General features: G+C 35.6%; 3 protein-coding genes across 12 annotated transcripts in view; 1 reads left to right on the top strand and 2 right to left on the bottom strand.

Moving 5' to 3' along the window:
* LOC136031897 (neurofilament light polypeptide-like) overlaps positions 1-21,494 on the bottom strand; it is a 162,572-nt gene that overhangs the window by 131,239 nt on the left and 9,839 nt on the right. The window lies entirely within an intron of this gene.
* LOC136032411 (uncharacterized) overlaps positions 1-21,494 on the bottom strand; it is a 38,491-nt gene that overhangs the window by 8,967 nt on the left and 8,030 nt on the right. The window contains exon 2 of the mRNA XM_065712721.1: positions 1,927-2,119. Coding sequence (XP_065568793.1) covers positions 1,927-2,001 — 75 coding nt within the window. The 5' untranslated portion in view covers positions 2,002-2,119. The remainder of the gene's footprint in view (positions 1-1,926; positions 2,120-21,494) is intronic.
* On the top strand, positions 5,769-11,475 carry LOC136031895 (bifunctional protein GlmU-like). The gene is made up of 2 exons (XM_065711873.1): positions 5,769-6,141; positions 11,251-11,475. The coding sequence occupies exons 1-2, from the start codon at positions 5,824-5,826 to the stop codon at positions 11,350-11,352; spliced, it is 420 nt and encodes a 139-aa protein (XP_065567945.1). The 5' UTR covers positions 5,769-5,823; the 3' UTR covers positions 11,353-11,475.

Genomic DNA, 21,494 nt, shown 5'->3' with positions numbered 1-21,494 from the left:
TCTTTGCCAAAATTCTGTGGCAAAGGAACAATTCTGTGGCAGTTTTAATGTCGCTCCTTACTTTCAGTTAAAAAAAACTAGTTTTTTTTATGTAATTGGCACACTAAGTTGAATGAATCTTATATATTTGGAATCAGCATAATAAGCCCATTATTGTGATTTATCTACTAGTAACAAAAATCAGTTTGTAGAGTTTCGGTCAGTATTGAGTCGCGTCGCACCGCACTTACTCTTCGTTTCCACGAACTGTTTGATTTATTGCTTTTAACAGTGTTACATATTTTTTTTTTCAATTCAACTCTACTACAATCTCAAATTAAGATAGCTGGTTAATCTTATGTTGCCTTTCGTATGCATAGAAATGCCAAGATTGTATGTTATTTTTAAGTAACTAATATAATATTTGAAACCTACCTCCCCCTCGAACCACGTAGGCATATAAAGACCAACAGCAAGCGCCGCACTCAAATATTTATAAAGAAGGCACAGAAGATCCACGAATTTAACCTAATATAGTCTACGTGGGCTTGATTGCAAGAGAATATCTTTTAAATCATACTCTATATTACCAGTCGGGAACAACACGCTACCAAGACTTGCAGGACAAGGTTAAGGTGATTTAAGCCGAAATTTTGCTTTACGTTTGTATTGAGTTTATTCTTGTCCATTCCATGCTCTAACCCTCAAAATTCTTTTTTGACCTAACAGATTAGGGTTATCCCTAGTTTTCTTCAAGAAATCCGATTTCACTTAAAACACCAATATTAAAACATAAAATAATCAGTTTTTTCCCTCGATAGTGCAGTAATAGGAAGATAATGTCAGAATTCCGGATGAATGATGTTTTTAGTAAAGTTGCCGTGCTAAGTAGTAAGCTTTTAGGTATCAGTAAAAATAAGCTTACTTTTGTATTTTTCTTACTTTTTCTATTTGTTCTAATCCCCTATTTACATTTTTATTCTTAGTGGGTTAAAAACAGAATATGTGACATACATAACGAGAGGTTAATAAATTAGATATACATTGTCAAGCACGGAAGGAAAATAAAATAATTAATATAGAAACAACAAAATGAGGTCTTCAGAAACAAAATTCAGTGAAAGGATCAGACACATTCCTTACACAGCTGAACATAACAGCTCATTGTATAATAATTGCAAAGTAATGATAAGTAATATGCTATTGTCTGATCCACATTTCAGCTTATTTGAAATTTATGCAATTAGTTAATAGTCAATATAAATAGTAATATGATGTTAATCAATTTACAAGGAAGCGTTAAATAATATCCTTTTCCCTCACGCTTAATGAACTACTTCGCTGCCTATTTTCTTTTCCATTTTTAGATTTTCTTCAATCCATCTTTTCTCCTCAATTTGCGACAACAATAAGATAATAAGACAAAAAAAAAACATTTCATTCTAAGTAAGATAGTTGAAAAAACACTGGTGGACCATTAGTTTTTTCAAAAGCTAGAAAATAAGTCCGTGCCTAATGTCAAAAAAATTACTGTTGATTTTTCTACGTTGTTTCTTTATCATTAATGGACTGTCCAAGGCACACCATTTTAACATAAGACAGGTGATAATTATAGTTTTCTTGAAAAAATGTTGAGCGTTTTTGAAAACATACATACATACACACTTATTGCTTACTTAAAAAGATAGACAAGTATATATATATATATATATATATATATATATATATATATATATATATATATATATATATATATATATATATATATATATATATATATATATATATATATATATATATATATTCCCGAGACAGCTTTCCACCTACTCCAAAAATTAACCTGGAAAATATATTAAAAAAATTGGTATACCCGTGAATTCTTCAAGAATTATATCGAATAATTACTGAAGGTATGGAAGAGGATATCAAATAGAAACAAATCCTTACACTCGAAGAATCCCTTCGTTGGTCTAGTCCATTTATACCGACAGGTATATGGACCTGAACAGGAGTATACGCCATTACCCTTGATTGTCAGGTAAGTAAAATCACCAAGTCCGTGGAGTACTAGAATCTATGATCCAAATAACAGTTAACAATCTTCAATGAAAAACCAGGTAGTAAAGGACTTCAGCATAGACTATAAAATAAAATCTACTTATTAAAATGAAGATTACGGAGTTTAAATACCACAGCCCCCCCCCCCCAAATAGAACGTCTCAATATTGACGTAGCAGCTTGTGTTTGACTCTTGTTTACTTGTGTAAGGGCAGTAAAACTTACACCTACTGGTATCACAACTGTATTCGAATTAAATTTGGTTGTTTGTGCCTAAAAAAGTCTAAATCCGAAAAAAAAGTCTTGTCACGCAGGGGGTAAGCTATAAAACTCATGCCCAATAGTTTTGTCATGCACTTCTTTTTGCTTTGAAAGGTTCTTCAGCGAATCTGGGAAATTGAAAGTAATAACTGTAGCGGATTCGTTTGGAGCATTTGGCTTCGGCAACTACAGGAAATTTGAATAAAATTCAAGTCAACTTTAAACTATGTTCAGAACTTGTCCTACTCGATTCGTTTGTGAGATGAGATTGGCGAAAGCCACAACAGGGCCGACTAGAACTTCAGTAGGAGACTTCATTACGTCTGTAGGGCTAGTCTTATTCGTGTCGTCAAACATCCGCATTTATTCGGGATGGTAAAATAAGAGCTCTGAGATACGATATTCTTCCCAACATCAAATTTCATTAAGATCCGATCACCCGTCCATAAGTTAAAAATACCTCCTTTTCTCTAATTCTTCCGATTTAACCGTCCCCCCACTCCCCCCCAGATGGTCAAATCGAGGAAACGACTATTTCTAATTTAATCTGGTTCAGTTCCTGATACGCCTGCCAAAATCAAGATCTGTGAATAAATAAACTCTTCACTCACCATGCTGTCAAACTGCCAACATGCCACGATTAATTCAGATAATAATCTTTTTCAAAGCACAGGTGGGAAATGTCTTAACAGGTCAAGAGACGGAATGAGACTTTCCGATTCTAAAACTGTGTTTTAGAATTTCGATTGCTACGGACGAGGGTCAGTTGTTACTTACTATTCATTATCAAATAGTTGAGTTATCTATAAGCTTAAGGACAATTTTATGAAGAAAGCCTCATTGTACTTCATTCCTCATCTTCCGTGTTTTGTTTCAAAATTATGTCAACTTTGTTTAACTGATAAGGAATAGGTGATTTCAAACAGTTCGTGGTAACGAAACTGTAGTAAGGAGCGACCCGGCACAATAGTAAACGAAACTCTAAAAAACGGAATTTTGATACTAAAAGATACATCAAAAGAATCGGATTTTCATGCTGATTTTAAATATAATATAAGTTTCATCAAATTTAGTCTTAGTCATCAAAAGTTACGAGCCTTAGAAAATTTGTCTTATTTTGGAAAATAGGGGGAAACACCCCCTAAAGTCATAGAATCTTAACGAAAATCACAACATCGCATTCAACGCATCAGAGAACCCTACTGTAAAAGTTTCGAGCTCCTATCTACAAAAATGTGGAACTTCGTATTTTTTGCCAGAAGACCGACAACGGGTGCGTGTTTATTTGTTTTTTTTTCAAACACCCTGTAATTCTGCAACTAGATAATCACGAAAGTCACATTAGCTTGGAGCTTATTATGTTTGCAAGAGATAGCGGTATTTTTCATTCCCCCCTCACGGCAGCCATCGACTCCAGCCAGTAGACATTGCCACATCTGGCCCCTTGAAAGAAGCACTAAAAAGATTTTTCAGCGACAAAATCACCAGTCACCCGTTCCAGAGAATCCAAATTACCAACATATGTCAGTTAGTCAGTAAAGCATATCCGGCAGCTTTTACCATGCAAAACATCAAATCTGATTTCTCTAAACTCAATTTTTGGTCGTACAGCACAACTGCATTTAGCAACAAAGATTTCTATGCTGCATCAGTTAGTGACAGACCAGAGCAGCTTTCATCACCAGCAGTGACAACTACGAGCCCCGACTCTTGTTTCGACATCTGTGAGTGATATACTGCAACAACCTTCCACAACAGGTAACAAAAATGACGATTAAGACCGAACATCCACCTTACCTCTTGGATCAGCAACTGAAAATGTTCTATATCAGCTCCTTGAAGACATTAGAACATATCCGAGAGCTACACTCCTCAAGACAGACGGTAAAGGCCGCAAGAAAGGGGCTTCGAAAGTACTCACAGATACTCCAGAAAAGGACACGATCGAAGAAGCTGCAAAAGCAAAGCAAGCTAAAGGAGAAAGAAACATAGAAGAGAGTAAAGGAAGAAAGAGCCAGATTGGAGAAGGGGAAAAGGTCATAAAAAAATCCAAGAAGTCTTTGAAACCTATTCTGGAAGAAAACGAATCCGATTCAGACACAGCGGTAACACAATATCAGAATAAAAGAGACTCAGACGAGAGTTTAAATATGGAAGGAGAAGAGCCTGTTGATCTAGAGGCAGTTCTTCCGGAAGATTTTGTCTTAATTAAGTTTGAGAACAAAAACTCGTTCATCTACTATGTCGGGCTTGTACTCAAGATGGAGAAGGATAAGCTAAAGATCAAGTTTGCCAGGAAGAAGTAAGGCATCCTGGAGTTCGTTTTTCCAGATGTGGATGATATTGCTCACGTTAATATTGAAGACGTAAAGCTGAAACTACCATGTCCAGCAATTAGTGGAGGTACTGCTCGGATTGGCTCAGCAATGACGTTTGGGGTATATCTGGGCAATATCCAGAACCTTCATAAGAAGCAACTTTTTACCTTTTTTTTACCTTTTTACTACCGAATTTGAGTATATATCGGAAATAAAAAGTAAAATAAAAATTTGGCCCACACCTGAGTATGGGAAATCTTTTTAGTTATCCAATCTTTTTAGTTACTTCAAAAGAGCACTAGAACTTTAAAATTTCGTCAGAATGTGCCCTCTCGTGACCTTCTAGGACCCCTGGGTAGATACTATCATGCCTGGGGGAAAAAACAAAGCAAAAAAAAAACAACAAATAAATACGCATCCGGGATCTTTCTACTGGCAAAATAATACGGAATTCCACTTTTTTGTAGATAGGAGCTTAAAACTTCTACAGTAGGGTTCTCTGATACGCTGAATCTGACGGTGTAATTTTGTTAAGATTTTATGACTTTTAGGGGGCGTTTCCCCCTATTTTCTAAAATAAAACAAATTTTCTCTGGGTCGTAACTTTTGACTGATAAAACTATTTGATGCAACTTATATTTTTAAAATCAGCATAAAAACACAATTTTTTTATGTAATTATTGGTACTGCGATTCCATTTGTTTTAGTTTTGGTTACTATTGAGCCGGATCGCTCCTTACTACAGTTCGTTACCACGAACTGTTTGATATTTACTATCTCTTTAGGGAAAATACCTTGGACTTTTGTAAACAAAATCTATCCTTGATCTGCTACATTCAATAAACATACAGGCAAATGATAGTTTTGGTGATTTTTTCATTCATTTAGTGGTTAATTTTTTTTTCTTAATGTCTTAGTGATTTTCTTTTGACTTGACATCAAAACAATCCAGCTCCCCAGAGTTCTTATGAATCAGAGTCCCCACTGTGCCTTCATCCACTGCAATTCACCCTTATTCTGGCGTCGTTAAAGAAATGTTTTATTAATAAGTTAAATGACATCTAACATTTTATTAGACAAAATCTTTCTCCCATTAAGATAAGAGTGTCAACAAGTGTCTCTGGATTTGTAATGTTTATTGAAGATAAAGCTTACAGATTCGGGCTCAGCAGTGTCATTTCGTCTCTGATCTCAGAAGGTATAGAAAATGAAAGTTTTTGCGGTAAGATTCGAACCAGGAGAAAACCTGAGCCAAAAACTTAAGGAATTTGTAAAAGAGAATGGCCTTAAGTCAGCTTTTGTTCTAACATGTGTAGGAAGCTTGACAAGAGCGACGCTCCGATTAGCAACCAATTCAGAAGGAGAAAACAAAGTCATCACACTATCCGAAAAATTAGAAATTGTGTCTCTTGTCGGAACACTATCCGGAGGTGAAGGGCATTTACACATATCTCTTGGAAGAGCTGACGGAACAACGATATCTGGTCATGTCTTCGGAGATTTAGATGTCTACACGACTACTGAGGTAGGAAGTTTTCATTTTTTTTTTTTTTAATCAGTCATTGAGAAGCCAAACTGAGCAAGTCATCTTTTTAAACTTATCCGGACTATAGTGTCAATGCACTTGATTGCCTCTTAACTTTGAGTTCACTATATCAAACAGTTCATGGTAACGAACTGTAGTAAGGAGCGACCCGGCTCAATAGTAACCAAAACTCTAAAAAATGGAATTTTGGTACCAATAGCTACATCAAAAGAATCGCATTTTAATGCTGATTTTAAATATATAAGTTTCGTCAAGTTTAGTCTTTCCCATCAAAAGTTACGAGCCTGAGAAAATTTGCATTATTTTAGAAAATAGGAGGAAATACCCCCTAAAAGTCATAGAATCTTAACGAAAATCACACCATCAGATTCAGCGTATCAGAGAACCCTACTGTAGAAGTTTCAAGCTCCTATCTATAAAAATGTGGAATTTTATATTTTTTGCCAGAAGGCAGATCACGGATGCGTGTTTATTTGTTTTTTTTTTTTTTTCAGGGGTGATCGTATCGACCCAGTTGTCCTAGAATGTTGCGAGAGGGCTCATTTTAACGGAAATGAAAAGTTCTAGTGCCCTTTTTAAGTGACCAAAAAAATTGGAGGGCACCTAGGCCCCCTCCCACGCTGATTATTTTCCCAAAGTCAACGGATCAAAATTCTGATGTAGCCATTTTATTGAGCGTAGTCGAAAAACCTTATAACTATGTCTTTGGGGAAGACTTACTCCCCCACAGTCCCCGTGGGAGGGGTTACAAGTTCAAAACTTTGACCAGTGCTTACATATAGTAATGGTTATTGGGAATTGTACAGGCGTTTTCAGGAGGATTTTTTGGTTGGAGGCAGGGGTTGAGAAGAGGGGGATATGCTGGGGGAACTTTCCATCGAGGAATTTGTCATGGGGGAAGAAAATTTCCATGAAGGTAGCGCAGGATTAACTAGCATTAGTTAAAAAAAAACGAAAAAATAAATATGAAAAAGTTTTTTTCAGCTGGAAGTAAGCAGCAGCATTAAAAATTAAAACGAACATAAATTATTACCCATATGAGGGGCTCACCTCCTCCTAATACCTCGCTCTTTACGCTAAATATTTTTAGTAATTTCAACTATTTATTCTGCGGCTTTTGTGATTCAGGGGTCATTCTTAATGAATTGGGACAAAATTTAAGCTTTAGTGTAAAGAGCGAGGTACTGACGAGGGGGCGAACCCCCTCATATATGTAATAAAAACATGAGAATACAAAAGTTCTTTACGTAAGCTAATTTATAAGTTAAGTATATCTTTTACTTATAAAAAGATTCGTAAAAAATTAAAAGTTCTAGTTGCCTTTTTAATTAACCGAAAATCGGAGGGCAACTAGGCTTCCTCCCCCGCTCTTTTTTTCTCAAAATCATTCGATCAAAATTATGAGAAAGCCATTTAGCCAAAAAAAAAAAATATACAAATTTCGTTTTAATTATTCCTCTGCGGAGATGAAAGAGGCTTTTCCTTCTCAACGCCCCGCTCTTTACGCTAAAGTTTTTTACTGTTTTAAAATGTAGAGTTAAGAAAAAGAGTCAAACTTTAGCGTAAAGAGCGGGGCGTTGAGAAGGAAAAGCCTCTTTCATATACGGAGTAATTTCTGTTCGTTTTAAGTTTTAATGCCGCTCCTTACTTTCATTTAAAAAAACTTGTTTTTTTATATTTAATTTCTTAAAAGGGATTATTAGTACTAATAAATGATAAAACAAAACAGGTTTTGACTATCAAACAGTGAAAGAATACTGAAGCTAATTTGAAAATCCGCAACAAAACTCGTTTTTCCAGTGTTCTAACAAAGATTTCTAGTTAAAGTTTACTAATTGTGTTTCCGTGAGTTGACAAAAAAATGTTTGCGAATATTGCTAGAGAGTTTTTCTAACAAATAAAATCACTATTGGACAAAACTGATGGAGGATTTGAAGCACAATATTCGAATACTGATAACGCAGCAAAGCAGGATGAGTGTTTTATATGTTAAAAACATTGACAGTGAACCCAAATCTTACAGTTTTCTTTCAGCTATCATTTATTACAGTTATCAAATTCTGTCTTTAATTACATTTATCACAGTTATCATTTAAAGAGTTATCAAATATTTTACATAACAGTTATTATTTATTAAAGTTTATAAAATTCGAAATCTGTCACCAAGTATTTTTAGTTGTCTATTGGACGGTGGAAAAGCATAGAATGTGTTAATACCAATTTCCATAGGCATAGACAAAAGCAAACACAAAAGCTCCTAAACATCTTTCTCGCCAGAAGATTGATAGGATAAAATCAAAACCAATAATTTCTTTTTTCTTAGTTTTCCGTATCATTTTTATTTCTGAAAGAGTTATTTAATAATAAAGAACGTTTCAGTACAAATTATTTGGGCCCTACCGCTCCCAACACCAGTGCACCTTTTATCAGCCAATTGGAACCAGGCATCCCTATGTTTTTTGCTTTATGGATAAATTCAAAGAATAAAAATTCAGTTCGTGTAAAGAGGGCCATTAAAGCTTAAAAACAAAAGGAAACTATTCTATGCATTGTGGTACTACCCTCCAACGCTTCTCACTCTTTACATCAAAGTTGGATTAACGCTCTCCTGAAAATATTTCCGAATAAAATAAATAAATCCTGTTGAAAGTTAAAAATCTTTGACGGACTGATTGTATTGCGAAACATTTTAACTAAACATGCAGTTGTTTACATCAAATGCAAGTAAATAGGCCCTTTCTTTCACAAAACATTACTAAAAAAAAACATCTATTAATCCTGTCGTGTGTTAGAGCATACATTTTTCTGGAACATTGATATAAAGAGAAGTCAATATTTAAGGTAAGGACTCCTCACCCAATTTTTTTATTTCACTTTTTCAATTTAAAAAGCTTTTTTGTATAGCACCAGAGGATATTTGACAATTGACCGAAAAGTATGATCCGAAAACTTTTTTTTTCGAGCCCCTCACCTCCTTTGAGAACTATTCAAAGGTTCCCTTTTTTGAGGGGTGTTTACTGTTTTTCATTCTCGAAGCACCGCTACACAAAAGTCAAACTTCAGTGTCAAGAGGGACGAGTTGACAAAGGGCGATGTTGGTACAATGCATTATTTATTTTTTACTTGTTTTGTTTTTTCTCTTTTTTTTTAGACCAGGGCACTTCGTATCGAAGAAGTTGTCGTAGAACCTTCGAAAATCCTTCATTCGATTGAAAATTGGAAGGACGAGTGCCCTTTTTAACAGTACAAAGTGATTGGAGGGCAACTAACCCCCTCCCACACCCATCATTTCCCAAAACACATCTAAACAAAATTTTGAGACAGCCATTTTGTTCAACGTAGTTGAAATGTCCGGAAATTATGTATTTGAAAAAGGCAACCCCCGTAGAGCCATCAGGACAAGAGTTGTAAGTTATGTCCTGGGAGCATGTAAGGTTTATATAGAAACAGTGATCGTATAAATTTCGAAGGGAGCTCATTGGATTGTTAATCGGAAGTTTTATTGCCCTTTTTGAGATTCAGAGTGATGGGAGGGTTGACAGCCTCCCCCCACAACTTGTATTTTCCTGAAATACATTTAATAAAAAAAAAAATTAGATGGCCAGTTGTTGTCGCAGAAACTTTGAAAAAGGCTCATTCAATCGGAAATTGAAAGGGCTAGTGCCCATTTTATTAGTCACGAGTGATTGGAGGGCAACAAGCCCCCCACGCCCATCAATTTCCAAAACACATCTAACCAAAATTTTGAGTTAGCAATTTTGTTCAGCGAAAAGTCTGGACATTATGTCTTTGAGGATGACAACCCCCCGCAGCCCTCAGCACAAGGGTTGTAAGTTATTCCCTGGGGGCATACAGGCTAAGGTTTTTACGGAAAGGATGATCGTGTAAATTTCGGAATGGCCTCATTGGATTGGAAATCAGATGTTTTCGTGCCCTTTTTATGAGTCAAAGTGATCAGAAGGCAGTCATCCCCCCCCCTCCTAAGTTCTGAAAATGCATCCGATAGAAATTTTGAGATGACCATTTTTTCAAAAATAGTCCAAAGACCATATAATAAGGCCTTTGGGGTTGACAGAATCCCCTAGAGTCTGTGGGTAAGAATTGTAAGTTATGCCCCAGGTGCATATAAGGTTTTTATGGAGGGTGTGGTCGTTCGAACTTCGGAAGAGGTTCATTTGATTATAAATGTATAGTTCTAATTCCCTTTTAAGAGTTAAAAATTATGGGGAGCAACTAGTCCTCCCCCCTGGCATCCTCTTTTCCTGAAACGCATTCAATTGAAATTGTGGATAGCTATTTTGTTACCAATAGCCCAAAAATCTGGTATATTTTTTAACAATCTTGAATAAGCTTTTGGACAAAATGCTGATGTAAGTAACTTTTGCTAGCCTATATTCAGTTATATAGAAAAGTTTTCACCGAAAACCTGTCATTTGTACACTTAGTAGTTTTCATAAAAAAGTAAGCAGTCATAATAAAACCTAAGACAAGCAGAAATAAAGTCATTAACAAATGAAAACTTACAACGAACAGACATTACAATCGATGAATAAATAAAATTCAAAGTAAACTTTATAAACGTTCCTGCTATATACTTTTTCTACGTGTCTTTAGGATACATGAACTACAAACTAACCTTAGCAGACAGTCGCTACATGCAAATAACCCCCCTCCATTAGCAAGTCAAGTGATACTTTTCTGGTTCAGTAAATACTGACTGAAGTGACACCCAAGCAAGCTAGTGATTATAGAAGGCACAGAACAACTGAGTGATACGAACACATATGACCTATTGGTCGAACGCGTCAAACCCCAAACAAAAACAACAACAAACCTTGTAAGTGTAGCTAATATACGCCCTTTCCACGTGTCTTTAGATGACAGTTGGAATAAACGGTATATTGATCCTGCAGCTACCAAATGTTCAAACGCGTTTTAGAAAACTTCAATTCTAATTCATTAACTACTAAATATGAATCATGAAGAGTAAAGTAAATTGACAAATTTTTAAGTAAGATGGTATATCAGTGTGAATTTTACATCAATTTTCTCATAGCATCAATGGCTAAAACATTGTTGTTTTTTTAGGTAGTAATTGGTGAGATTGATGACTTGATTTTCAACAGAAAATTTGACGAAAATACTGGATTTCCAGAACTGGTTGTGTCCAATCGATTCTATGGTCAGTGAATTTCAAAGACTTAAAAAAAATTTAAGAATATCACCTCATCTGTTTAAACCAATTGTTTTTCTTTGTTCTATACTTTCTATTCTGCTTATTTCTTTTTTTGTCAATAAATTATGGATGCATTACTTCCCTGGTGGAGCACCAAACTACTCGTTTTAATTCTACAGTCAATTAAAAAACAAAAAGGTCGAACACCTAGGGAAAGGGAGGATAAGATGACTTTGCAGGAGGGGGAAAGTTTCAAAATCCAAAGTTTTACAGCTGTTTCTTGAATTGGTCTTCAAATCAAAATTTCAAGTACCCTCCACCCTCATACTGCATGTGGGTTTGGACAAGCACAAGTCGTCATTTTTTCCCAGTTCAAGAGGGAAGTTTTGATTTTCAATTTAAAAAAAAAACAAACTTTTCGGCAGATGTAATTATTATTCTAAAATGGTGAAATGTTAGCTGAAACAAAATTACATTAGTTCTGTGAACTGTTAAATACAGAAAGGGTTACAAGCAGTATTGACATATGACAAACAAGAAAAAATTATAATAAAAATTAAATAGCCGAGAAAAATGATGGTAATGTCAGCCAGGGAAAAAAAAGAAGCAAACATGATAGAGGCAAATGTTTCGTCAGGGACTTCCGCGTAGCCGTCTTAAGTGCTCAAAAAAAGAGGAAAACTAACCTTTTGAATTAGTTCTAACTGAACAGAATAAAGACTGAATCAAACAAACCATAAAACCAAGCCAGAATAAATGAAAGACTATTCACCAATTAGATTAGGTAAGAATTCAGTGCTTAGTGATTGACTTAGCTTGTCTACTGATCTAATTTTCATTGAAAGTATGGTCAGATGATCTTCATTTAAACTGAATAAACATTTTACTTGAAGCCTTTAATTTTAAGTTATTGTCAATGGTGTTTATAGGAATATCTCCAGTATCTCTATTTAAAGTAAGGTCTCTATTTATGGATTTTTTAACATTTCAAATGCCTTCTTAAAAGAATGTGGGAAGCCATTTCCCTCAAATATTAAAGCTGCCTCATCAAAACTACACGATCTAGATTTTTAACAATGTGGAGGGCCCAAGCAATCAACATCCTCATTTTTATTTTAAATTTCACATCTCAGAAAAATCTCTTTAAAACCGTATTTTCCTCGGGAGCCAACGTTTACCCTCCCCCCCCCCAAGGAAAATACCCCTATTGAATATTACTCCTCCCCCACGGAAAATTACCCCTAATTTCCTCTTGAATAATTCTGGGTTTTCATTAGAAGGGAAATTGAAGTTTCTACTCTCCTGTTTAAGTTAGGGGCAACAGTATTACATTACCAATGGTAGAGACCCATAGTAGAGAACCAAATGTATTAACATTTGCTCATTTATCTTTTCCCAGGGGTATTTCATAGGGAAGGGGTGGTCGAAAAAGCTTTAGAGGGGGCTCAGTCAATGGGAAAATCAAAAGTTCCAGTACCTTTTTCTAAGATTTAGCTGCTTTTCAACCAATTGCTACCGAATGAGTTGTAACTGACTACAGTGTCTTTAAGAATTGTTATTCTAGTTAAACGACCCTTGGGTTACAGCAGTTGTTTTGAAAGAATCCAGATAAAAACAGAATTAGCTCTAAAGGAGAGACAATGGGAGGGTCACGGTAGAAATTGCTATATAATCCTCAGAGTCGTATCCAGGATTTTCGTTTGAGGGGGGAGGGGGTCTGAACAGGCACGGTCACCTGAGTCATAATCTAAATCTGAAGGAAATTAGCTAGATTTGCAAGCAAATATTATTGAAGACAGTCTTAATGACTGTGAAAGTAACTGAATGTTCTGCTATTATGATCCTCTTTTTCACTTGTATTCTATCCTTCTACAAATAAATGAAAAATAATATGTATGTGATATAAAAAATGTGGCTGAATACGGCTATTGAAATATACAAAGCTATTAGGGTAATATTTCTTAGGTTTAAATGTAGAAAAAATGACTAATATGATTTTACCCTCCAATAATGGTAAATTTGATTTTTTTTTTTTCTTTTTTTTTTACAAAATAGATGTCCAAAATCAGGCACTGATCAATTGCTGAGGTAAGAGGTATAACCCAAGGCTCACGATTACCAAAGGGATAAACTGGACAGTTAATTAGATCAATGGCACTGTATTTAAAGGGGTATTATCTTTTTCAAGCCCAGAGAAATCAGAATAGTTAAAAAATTTAATTAAAAGCCGGAAGTGATGCTTAAAAAGAAATGCTCAGCTGGTCTTGTAGCAACAGGGCAACTCTAAAACGCCAATTTTACCCTGTATTCCTATGGAGTACCTTATTTTACCAATTTTGCCTTATTTTTATCAATTTTGCCTTATTTTTATCAATTTTACCTTATTTTTACCAATTTTACTTACCAAGTTTTTATTTTACGGTAATTTTACAACACTTAATGGAACTAATATGATTCCTAACTAGAAAAGCTAAATTTTCTTAGCATATGGGATCTTAACATTTGGTCTTGTTAATTCTTAAGAATAAAAGTGAAGAGCACTTTTTTAATATCTTTGAAAGTTTTAGTAGTGCATAAATAAAATTTTCAGGGGAAGATCTTCAGTCAATCTGAGTCTAAGAAGACAGTTCTGTCCTTCCCCAACTTCTAAGGTCTTAAAATTTTTGATAATAGGTGAATGTCTGTCTTAAATGCTAACTTAAGGAAAATGTGCTTTCTACATAACAGGAAACTATAAATACTGAAAATTGTTACTCAACACATAATCATTATTGCTATTATGGACGGATTCAAACAATATATTTCCCATTGTATCAGTTCAAAAATCTGGTAATTAGTTTATTATATTTGTGCTTTTATTATCGTTGTGCCAAGAATTATGTCTTAATAATTCCAATATGTATATTCGTTTTTGGTTCTTTGAATTTTTCGTTTTTATACAACAAATTGACTTTTTTCTTCTCGTTGAGAAAATCAGAAACTTTAAAACACCACACCATTATAAACTTAATGCCGATTCTAGCCATTGAATTGGCATTATAATCAATTATAGAGCCCTGATTCTTCTGAAATGCAGTCATACGCAGAAACAACTAAGCATCCTAATTGCAGTTAAAATAAATTGATTATTGATAATTACTAGCAGAACAATTGCCATAAGAGCAGTCTAGGCTAGAATAATGGTGGTGGAGCAATTTTGATAGAACTTCATGCAATAGAAATAGAAAAGATAGGAGTGTTGTAAAATGTAGGAGTAATTGTGTTATATCTTTATCCACTTGATATCTGATATTATTTTGACTTGGTTTTGTTTCTTAAAATATTTCAGATGAAAAGAAGATGAAACAAACAGGATTCGTGATTTAGGGAAGTGAACATATACTATGGTCAGCTTAACTGACCATGTTACAAAATGATTTTTAGAAGGACTACTATCCCTATATCTACTTTTTGCCCTCACAAACGGCTTGTAAAAGAGTTTCCTGTGCTTCATCTCCACTTTATCATCTCAATCAAAATAAAGGATCATGTCTTGGTGTAAGGATGGAGTTCTTCTTACTATTGCGACTTGACAATATTCAGTTTACGGCTACTTTGAATGAATTACCTACCTGTTGGATGAACCTGTTACAGTATTAGCTCTGATTTTGCTTCAAGCAAGCTCACCAGATCCTTGATTGACGTGATAAATAAAGATTATATTTTGAATTGAGCTCTAATTTATGGTAATTCAATGGGCTCAAGTATTGACAGTAACTCTTGTGGCAAGAGCCATTATGAGCTATTATATGAACCCTTGGATAGTTTCTTTAAAGGAATAGCAAGAAGGGTCCATAAAATATAGCAAACAGCTACTAGTTGTGAGTCCCAACCTAAACAATTGCAAGCAGCTAGAATTAACCTGTGCTTAAGGAGATGTTTGGAAACTACCTGACTGTTTAAAACAGAGCTAACAATGCTAAAAGCTGCTGTCACATCTGAAAACATGCCATCAGCTTCTTTGAAGGCGATCATAAGACTGTTAAATCTGTTATGTTGATAATAATATAAACTGTGCGGGAATTGACTAGTTTTTCAATAGAAAAATGAATTTTCGTGGAAGGCTTCTAAGATAATACCATTGTATAAAGGATAGATGACTCTTCAAACAAAAAAAAATTTCCATTTCTATCCTCCCTTTTTTCAAAAATATTTGAGTGAGTGAGCGCATCTAGGCTAAATGTTTACATAGGAAATAACAAAATACTTATACAGTCAAACGGATTTAAGGAAAAAACTGACAACTACAATGGCTGCAATTGAAGTTGTTGACTGGGTAAATGCAGAATTTGAAGCAGGTCTGATTCCAGCTGCTTTATTCCTCGATTTGAAGAAAGAATTTGATACAGTTGACCATAAACAGTTATTTCTTACACAAAAAAAAAAAAAAAATCAATGAGCTAGAATAGAGGTTGTAAGGGTTTGAATCTACTTGAGTGACTGAAAGCAAACTGTAATGAATGGGTTTCATTACAATCGGTTAGTTTAACTTCTGTTGCTAATGGCATAGCCTACAGAGAACCCCAGGGTTCTAACCTATGTCCTCTTTTATTTTCATTTTTATTGATTGGATAATTTATTATTTCTTAAAGTCTTATCTAATTTCTGCAGATGATACTCCTCTACTTCTAGCTGCTCCATCAGCTGATCTAATTTTTGGTAGAAAAAGAAAGGAATTGACTGAGCTTATTGAGCGGTCAGCTTTCAATATTTGATACTAAATTACACTAGAACTAATAGCATTCGATTTTCTTGGACATCTAGAGTTAAAACTAATTTACGACTGATAGTAAATGGAAATCAGATTACAAAAAAGTGAAGGTAACAAGATATTGGGGTTTTATGACTGATGAAAATCAGTCATGGAAAAGACATTCAAATACCATAGCTTCAAAATTGTCAAGATCTCTAGGAGCACTATGCCAAATGGAAATCTAGTCCCACAGAAAATTCTTCGATTGCTTTATTTTGCTTATTTTAAACCATAGATTTTATATGATTGTTCTCTATAGCCAGGTAATTTTTGTATCATGTTAAAAAAAAAAAAAAATCAAAAATGGAGCTGCTAAAAATTTTCTACCTAAAACTTTTATTATCTTACATAATAGAATCAGCTTCTTGCCATTCAAGAACTAGAGGTTATCTCAATAATGTACTTCTCTCTTTTTTTCAGGTTTTTTTTTTCCAATAATAGTGATCTCCAAAGTCATTACCTTAAATCACACTTGCTAGCAATAGGATAAATCCTGTGTCCTTGTGTGTAATAGTACACAAGGAGCACCAAATCTGGTAAATCAATACAGAAACATGAGTAGAAATTCTTGTATTGTTATAAATTGTGCCCCCATGTGCATGTGATATAATTGCAGTTGAGATAGGAAATTCAAGTTTTCTGGCATCCTTCAAGGGTACAGCAAAGAGATTTTTCCTTGCAAAAGAATAGTAATTATGTATTTTTTTTATGTAAGTAGAATGTTTGTTTAACATGGGTAAATAGTGGAAAAATGTCATTCAGAATAGTGATAAAATAATGTTACCAGAACATTTAAAATAGTAAAGACTGCCACCTGCTGTCAACAAGCCATTTGGGGCTTTCTTAGCAGGTAATAAAAAATATTGCCCACATAGATATCTTATCTTATCATACCCAATAGCAATATGAAACACATAGGTATCAGTTAAAAAATTTCCCGATTAGTCTATTATCATTGTGCTAATTATTAGGTCTAAATAATTCCGATATGTCTATTTGTTTTCGGTTCTTTGTATTTTTCTTTTTATATACACAATCCGGCCCTGTTAATTCCATCTGCCTTGCAGATGAAAGAAAAAGTTTGCCAAGGAGCTTCCAAACCACCACAAGAAAATTACAAAACTGTCAGCACAAAAAATCAAAGATAATCCTCATTTCCTTTGGTTGACACTCCGTCCAAGGATCCCCAAAACCTCCCTTACCGCTGCTGATATTCCTCTATCTGAGCGGAATTCTTTCTATGCAGTTAAATTCTCTCCACCAGACCCCCAACTTGAACACAAATACGCTGAAGATCTTGACTGATTTTTGAATGCATTCTCTGACTCTGATTTTACAGTGTCTGTAACGTCTGTGGCTGATGCTATTATGCGCCTTAAGCCAAAAAATGTCACGAATGATAGATGGAATTCACGCTCTACATATAAAAATAGTGGCTTATATAGTGGCTAAAATAGGCTTTCAGCGTGACTTTGGATGTGCAGAAGCCCTTGCATTTGTTGCTAATGTTCTGCTTGATGCATCTTGTACAGGCAGTTCACTCGCCTTGGCAAGTCATGATGTTTGTCACGTTTTTGACTCCCTGATCCACCTCCTTATGCTTTTAAGGGCTGTTAAAAGAGGAGTAAATACAGCTATCAGTAGATCTCAAAGGGATATGTATGCTAAGCTACGAATCCGTCTTAAAATCCCTCTTAAGGAAGATGAAACGGCAAGGACCCTGTATAGAATTATACAAGTTAACACAGAAGCCAAGCAAGGTAAAATTGCCTCACCTTGTTATTTCAATAGTTACATCCTCAAAACTCAGGACCAGTTTGGAATGTCTTGCATCCTCTCTGGCCTCAATATCTCCTTAATCACTTATGCTGGACATTTTTACCATTAGCTGAACTTCGAACAAAATTTCTGAAACTTTCCAAAACTGCATGCTGAATATTTAGAATCTGGTCTTGAATTTAACACTGCAAAGTCTGACATTATGCTTTTCAGAGGCAATGCTATAGCGTTATTTATAGTAATAATATGAAAAAAACTTCGTTTTCTTAAAGAGTTAAAGAGGCTGCGTCCCAAAGTCGAACCTTAAAACGTACAGGAATTAGAAGAGGCAGTTGGGGGGCTGCCGCCCCCCCAACCCCCCGCTTTTAAAGACTCTTTTGTACAGGTTTTTTGTTTTTTTGCTAACCCCCCGCTCTTGGCTTCGGAAAGGCCCTCTTTTAATTAACAAAAAATTGAAATGAATGAATAATGGAATAACTTCGAAAAATGTTAAACACAAGAAGACAGGAGAACCATTGCGCCGAAACTAGTAATTAGTAACAATGAAGTCCCCCACAAAAAAAAATTTTATTTAGCAACTATTTATATAAAATAAGTAAATATCCACGTTTCATTAAATCGAGAAAAACTTAAACTTCTTCAAAACATTTGAAAATTCACCTAAAAATTGGCAATGAGCACTTAAAGGCTATAAAATATATACTTAAAGCACATTTATATCACACTTATTTCGGACATCGCTGAGGATTGCCCCAGTTGCAAAGTCCCCAACAGGGTCAAAAGTCAGTTCTTTTGGACATGTATCTTACAGCTCCAGTCAACTCGTGCATTTCTGGAATGGAGCTGGATTTGTATGATGCTTGCAGTCATTCTCGCCGTGCCGAGCTGATTATTTTGATGTACTTGAATGTTGATATTCGTAACTTTTAAGAATTTCAAAAATTAACATGGGACTATTAGACTATTAGGACTATAAGAAGACTATTAGGAGAGGCAAACCCCCCGCTTTTAAAGACTCTTTTGTACAGGTTTAATTTTTTTTCATATTAATTCTGTACGTTTTTCTACAATCCATGGTGGATGTAATTTAATAATTCCTGTACTCCTCGTACAGGAATTAGGAGAGGAACCCCCCCCCCCCCCGCTTTTAAATCATTGTATAAAATAGAAAAAAAAATAGATAGAATGACCGAAATGTTTCTTTATCTCATAAGAAGCTAATATTCTGTTATCTCTCAAATGATAAGCTGTCCAGGTGTTATCAAAAATTTTTTGATGTTGTGAAAAAAACCGCCCGTAAGGGACTTGAACCCTTGACCCAAGGATTAAAAGTCCCACGCTCTACCGACTGAGCTAATCACTTGCATTTGTAAATATAACTTCTCAATAACTTTTAAAAATTTCAAATTAATATGGGCTCTTATGGAGAGAAATGCGTTAATTAAGTAGCTAATGCGTGGTTTCTGGAAAACAGGGAAGGAGTTATCGGATCGAGATGAAATTTCGCGGATAAGCTCCTGGGCCGTAGGGGACCTTAACTTGTGAATTTCAGCCCGATCGGACAACGTTAAAAGGGGGGTGGGGTTGGGGGGTCGAAACTTTCGGGGGGTTAAGATTTTCCTACGAAACTTTCCAGGAAAATTACTCGGAGAATTCCGCATCGAATGAGTCTTCGTACACCCAGATCCGATGTCGGATGTGACCTGTAGGCGTCTAGAAAAAAAAAGAAAATGAATTTTAAGTGGCTATGCGTGGTTTCTGGAAAACAGGGAAGGAGTTATCGGATCGAGCTGAAATTTCGCGGATAAGCTCCTGGGCCCTAGGGGACCTTAACTTGTGAATTTCAGCGCGATCAGACAACGTTAAAGGGGGGCTTGGGGTTGACGGGTCGAAACTTTCGGCCAGATTTTCCCCATGAAGGAAAAGTTGGAGGGGGATGAAATTTTGCAGGTTTCTTAGTTGGAGCTCGGGCTACGAAATGCATCCCTCCCCATCCCTCTGCGACCACTGGAACCGAAGATCGCTTAACATTGTCGTGGGTCGCCTCTTTATAGAGGCACGAGTGTGCCTCCTTGAAGGTCATACGCCTATAATGCTCTGTTATTATTTTTTTTTCTAGAGGCACTTTATATGGAAGAGGTCGCTGTATAAACTTGAAAGAGGGCTCATTTGATTGGAAATTGGGAGTTTTAGTGCCCTTTTTAAGAGTCAAAAGCGATCAGGGGGCAATTAGCCCCCCCCCCCTCATGCCCTTTTTTACAAAGTACACCTGATAAAATTTTAAGTATTCATTCTGTTAAAAATGGTTCAAACATCAAATAATAAAACTCCGCAGTCCACACAAACCCCCAGAGCAAGTGTTAAGTTATGCTCCAGGGGCTTATAAGGTTTTATTTAATGAGAGTTCGTAAAAACTTCAGACTCGGCTTATTTGATTGGAAATTGAAATTTCAAGTTACCCCTTTATTGGTCAAAAGAGATCAGAGTGCATCTACTCCGCCCCCACAATTTTTTCCCAAAAAGTTCCCGATCAAAATTGTGAGATTGCCAGTTTTTTTGAAAAAAGTCTAACGATTAGATAACAAGGACTTAGTGTCAACACACACACCCCAGATCCCAGGGGAAAGGTTGTAACTTATGCCCTTGGGGCATATAAAGTTTTTATTGAAGAAATGGTTGTATTAACTTTGAAAGGGACTCAAACGATCATAAATTGAAAGGTCGGATTTCCTTTTTTAAGATTCAAAATTGATCCGATGTCAACTAGCCCCCCCCCCCGCCTCGTCAACCCTGTTTCCCCAAATTCATCCAATTGAATTTTTTACATAGCCATTTTGTTCAAAATAGACCAAAGATTACATTACAAAGACTCCAGGCATAACACAGCCCACCAGAACCTGGGGGTAAGTGTTGTAAATTATGAACTGGTGGCATATAACGTTTTTATGGAAGGTATGGTAGTAAAACTCAGAGATCAACACAACCCCTCAGAGCCCAGGGGAATTGTTGTAAGTTATGCCCCAAGGGCAGATAAGCTCTTATGTAAGGGATGAACGCTTATGTAAGAGAGGATCATTTGATTGTATATTGAAATTTCTATTTACCTTTTTAAGAGTCATCAAAAGTGATTAGCAGGCATATACCCCCCCCCCACCCTCTTTTCCCTAAATATATTCAATCACAATTTGAAGATATCCACGTTGTTTGAAATAGTCCAACTATCAGATGAAAAACTTCGGGGTCAACATACCCCCCCCCAAAAAAAAAACCGGGGAAGGGTAGTAACTCATGCCCCAGGGGCATATAAGGTTTTTACAGAAAAGATACTCATATAAACTTCGGGGGGGGGGGGGGCTCAAATGATTAAAAATTAAAAGTTCTAGTTCCCTTTCAAAAAGTCAATTGATCCAATGGCAACTATCCTCCCCCCTCCACCAAACTCAAGACCATTAGGCTCCATTTTTTTCCCAAGAGGTGCTTCACATGCAAGGGATGGTCGTATAAACTTCAGAGGGCCTCGTTCAATTGGAAATCGAAAGTTATAGTGCCCTTTTTGGAGTTAAAAGTGATCGGAGGGCAAATAGC

Source organism: Artemia franciscana, chromosome 10 (genome assembly GCF_032884065.1).
Source record: "Artemia franciscana chromosome 10, ASM3288406v1, whole genome shotgun sequence".
Lineage (NCBI taxonomy): Eukaryota > Metazoa > Arthropoda > Branchiopoda > Anostraca > Artemiidae > Artemia > Artemia franciscana.
The sequence above is the reverse complement of the archived record's forward strand: the minus strand, read 5'-3'. Positions and strand labels throughout refer to the sequence as shown.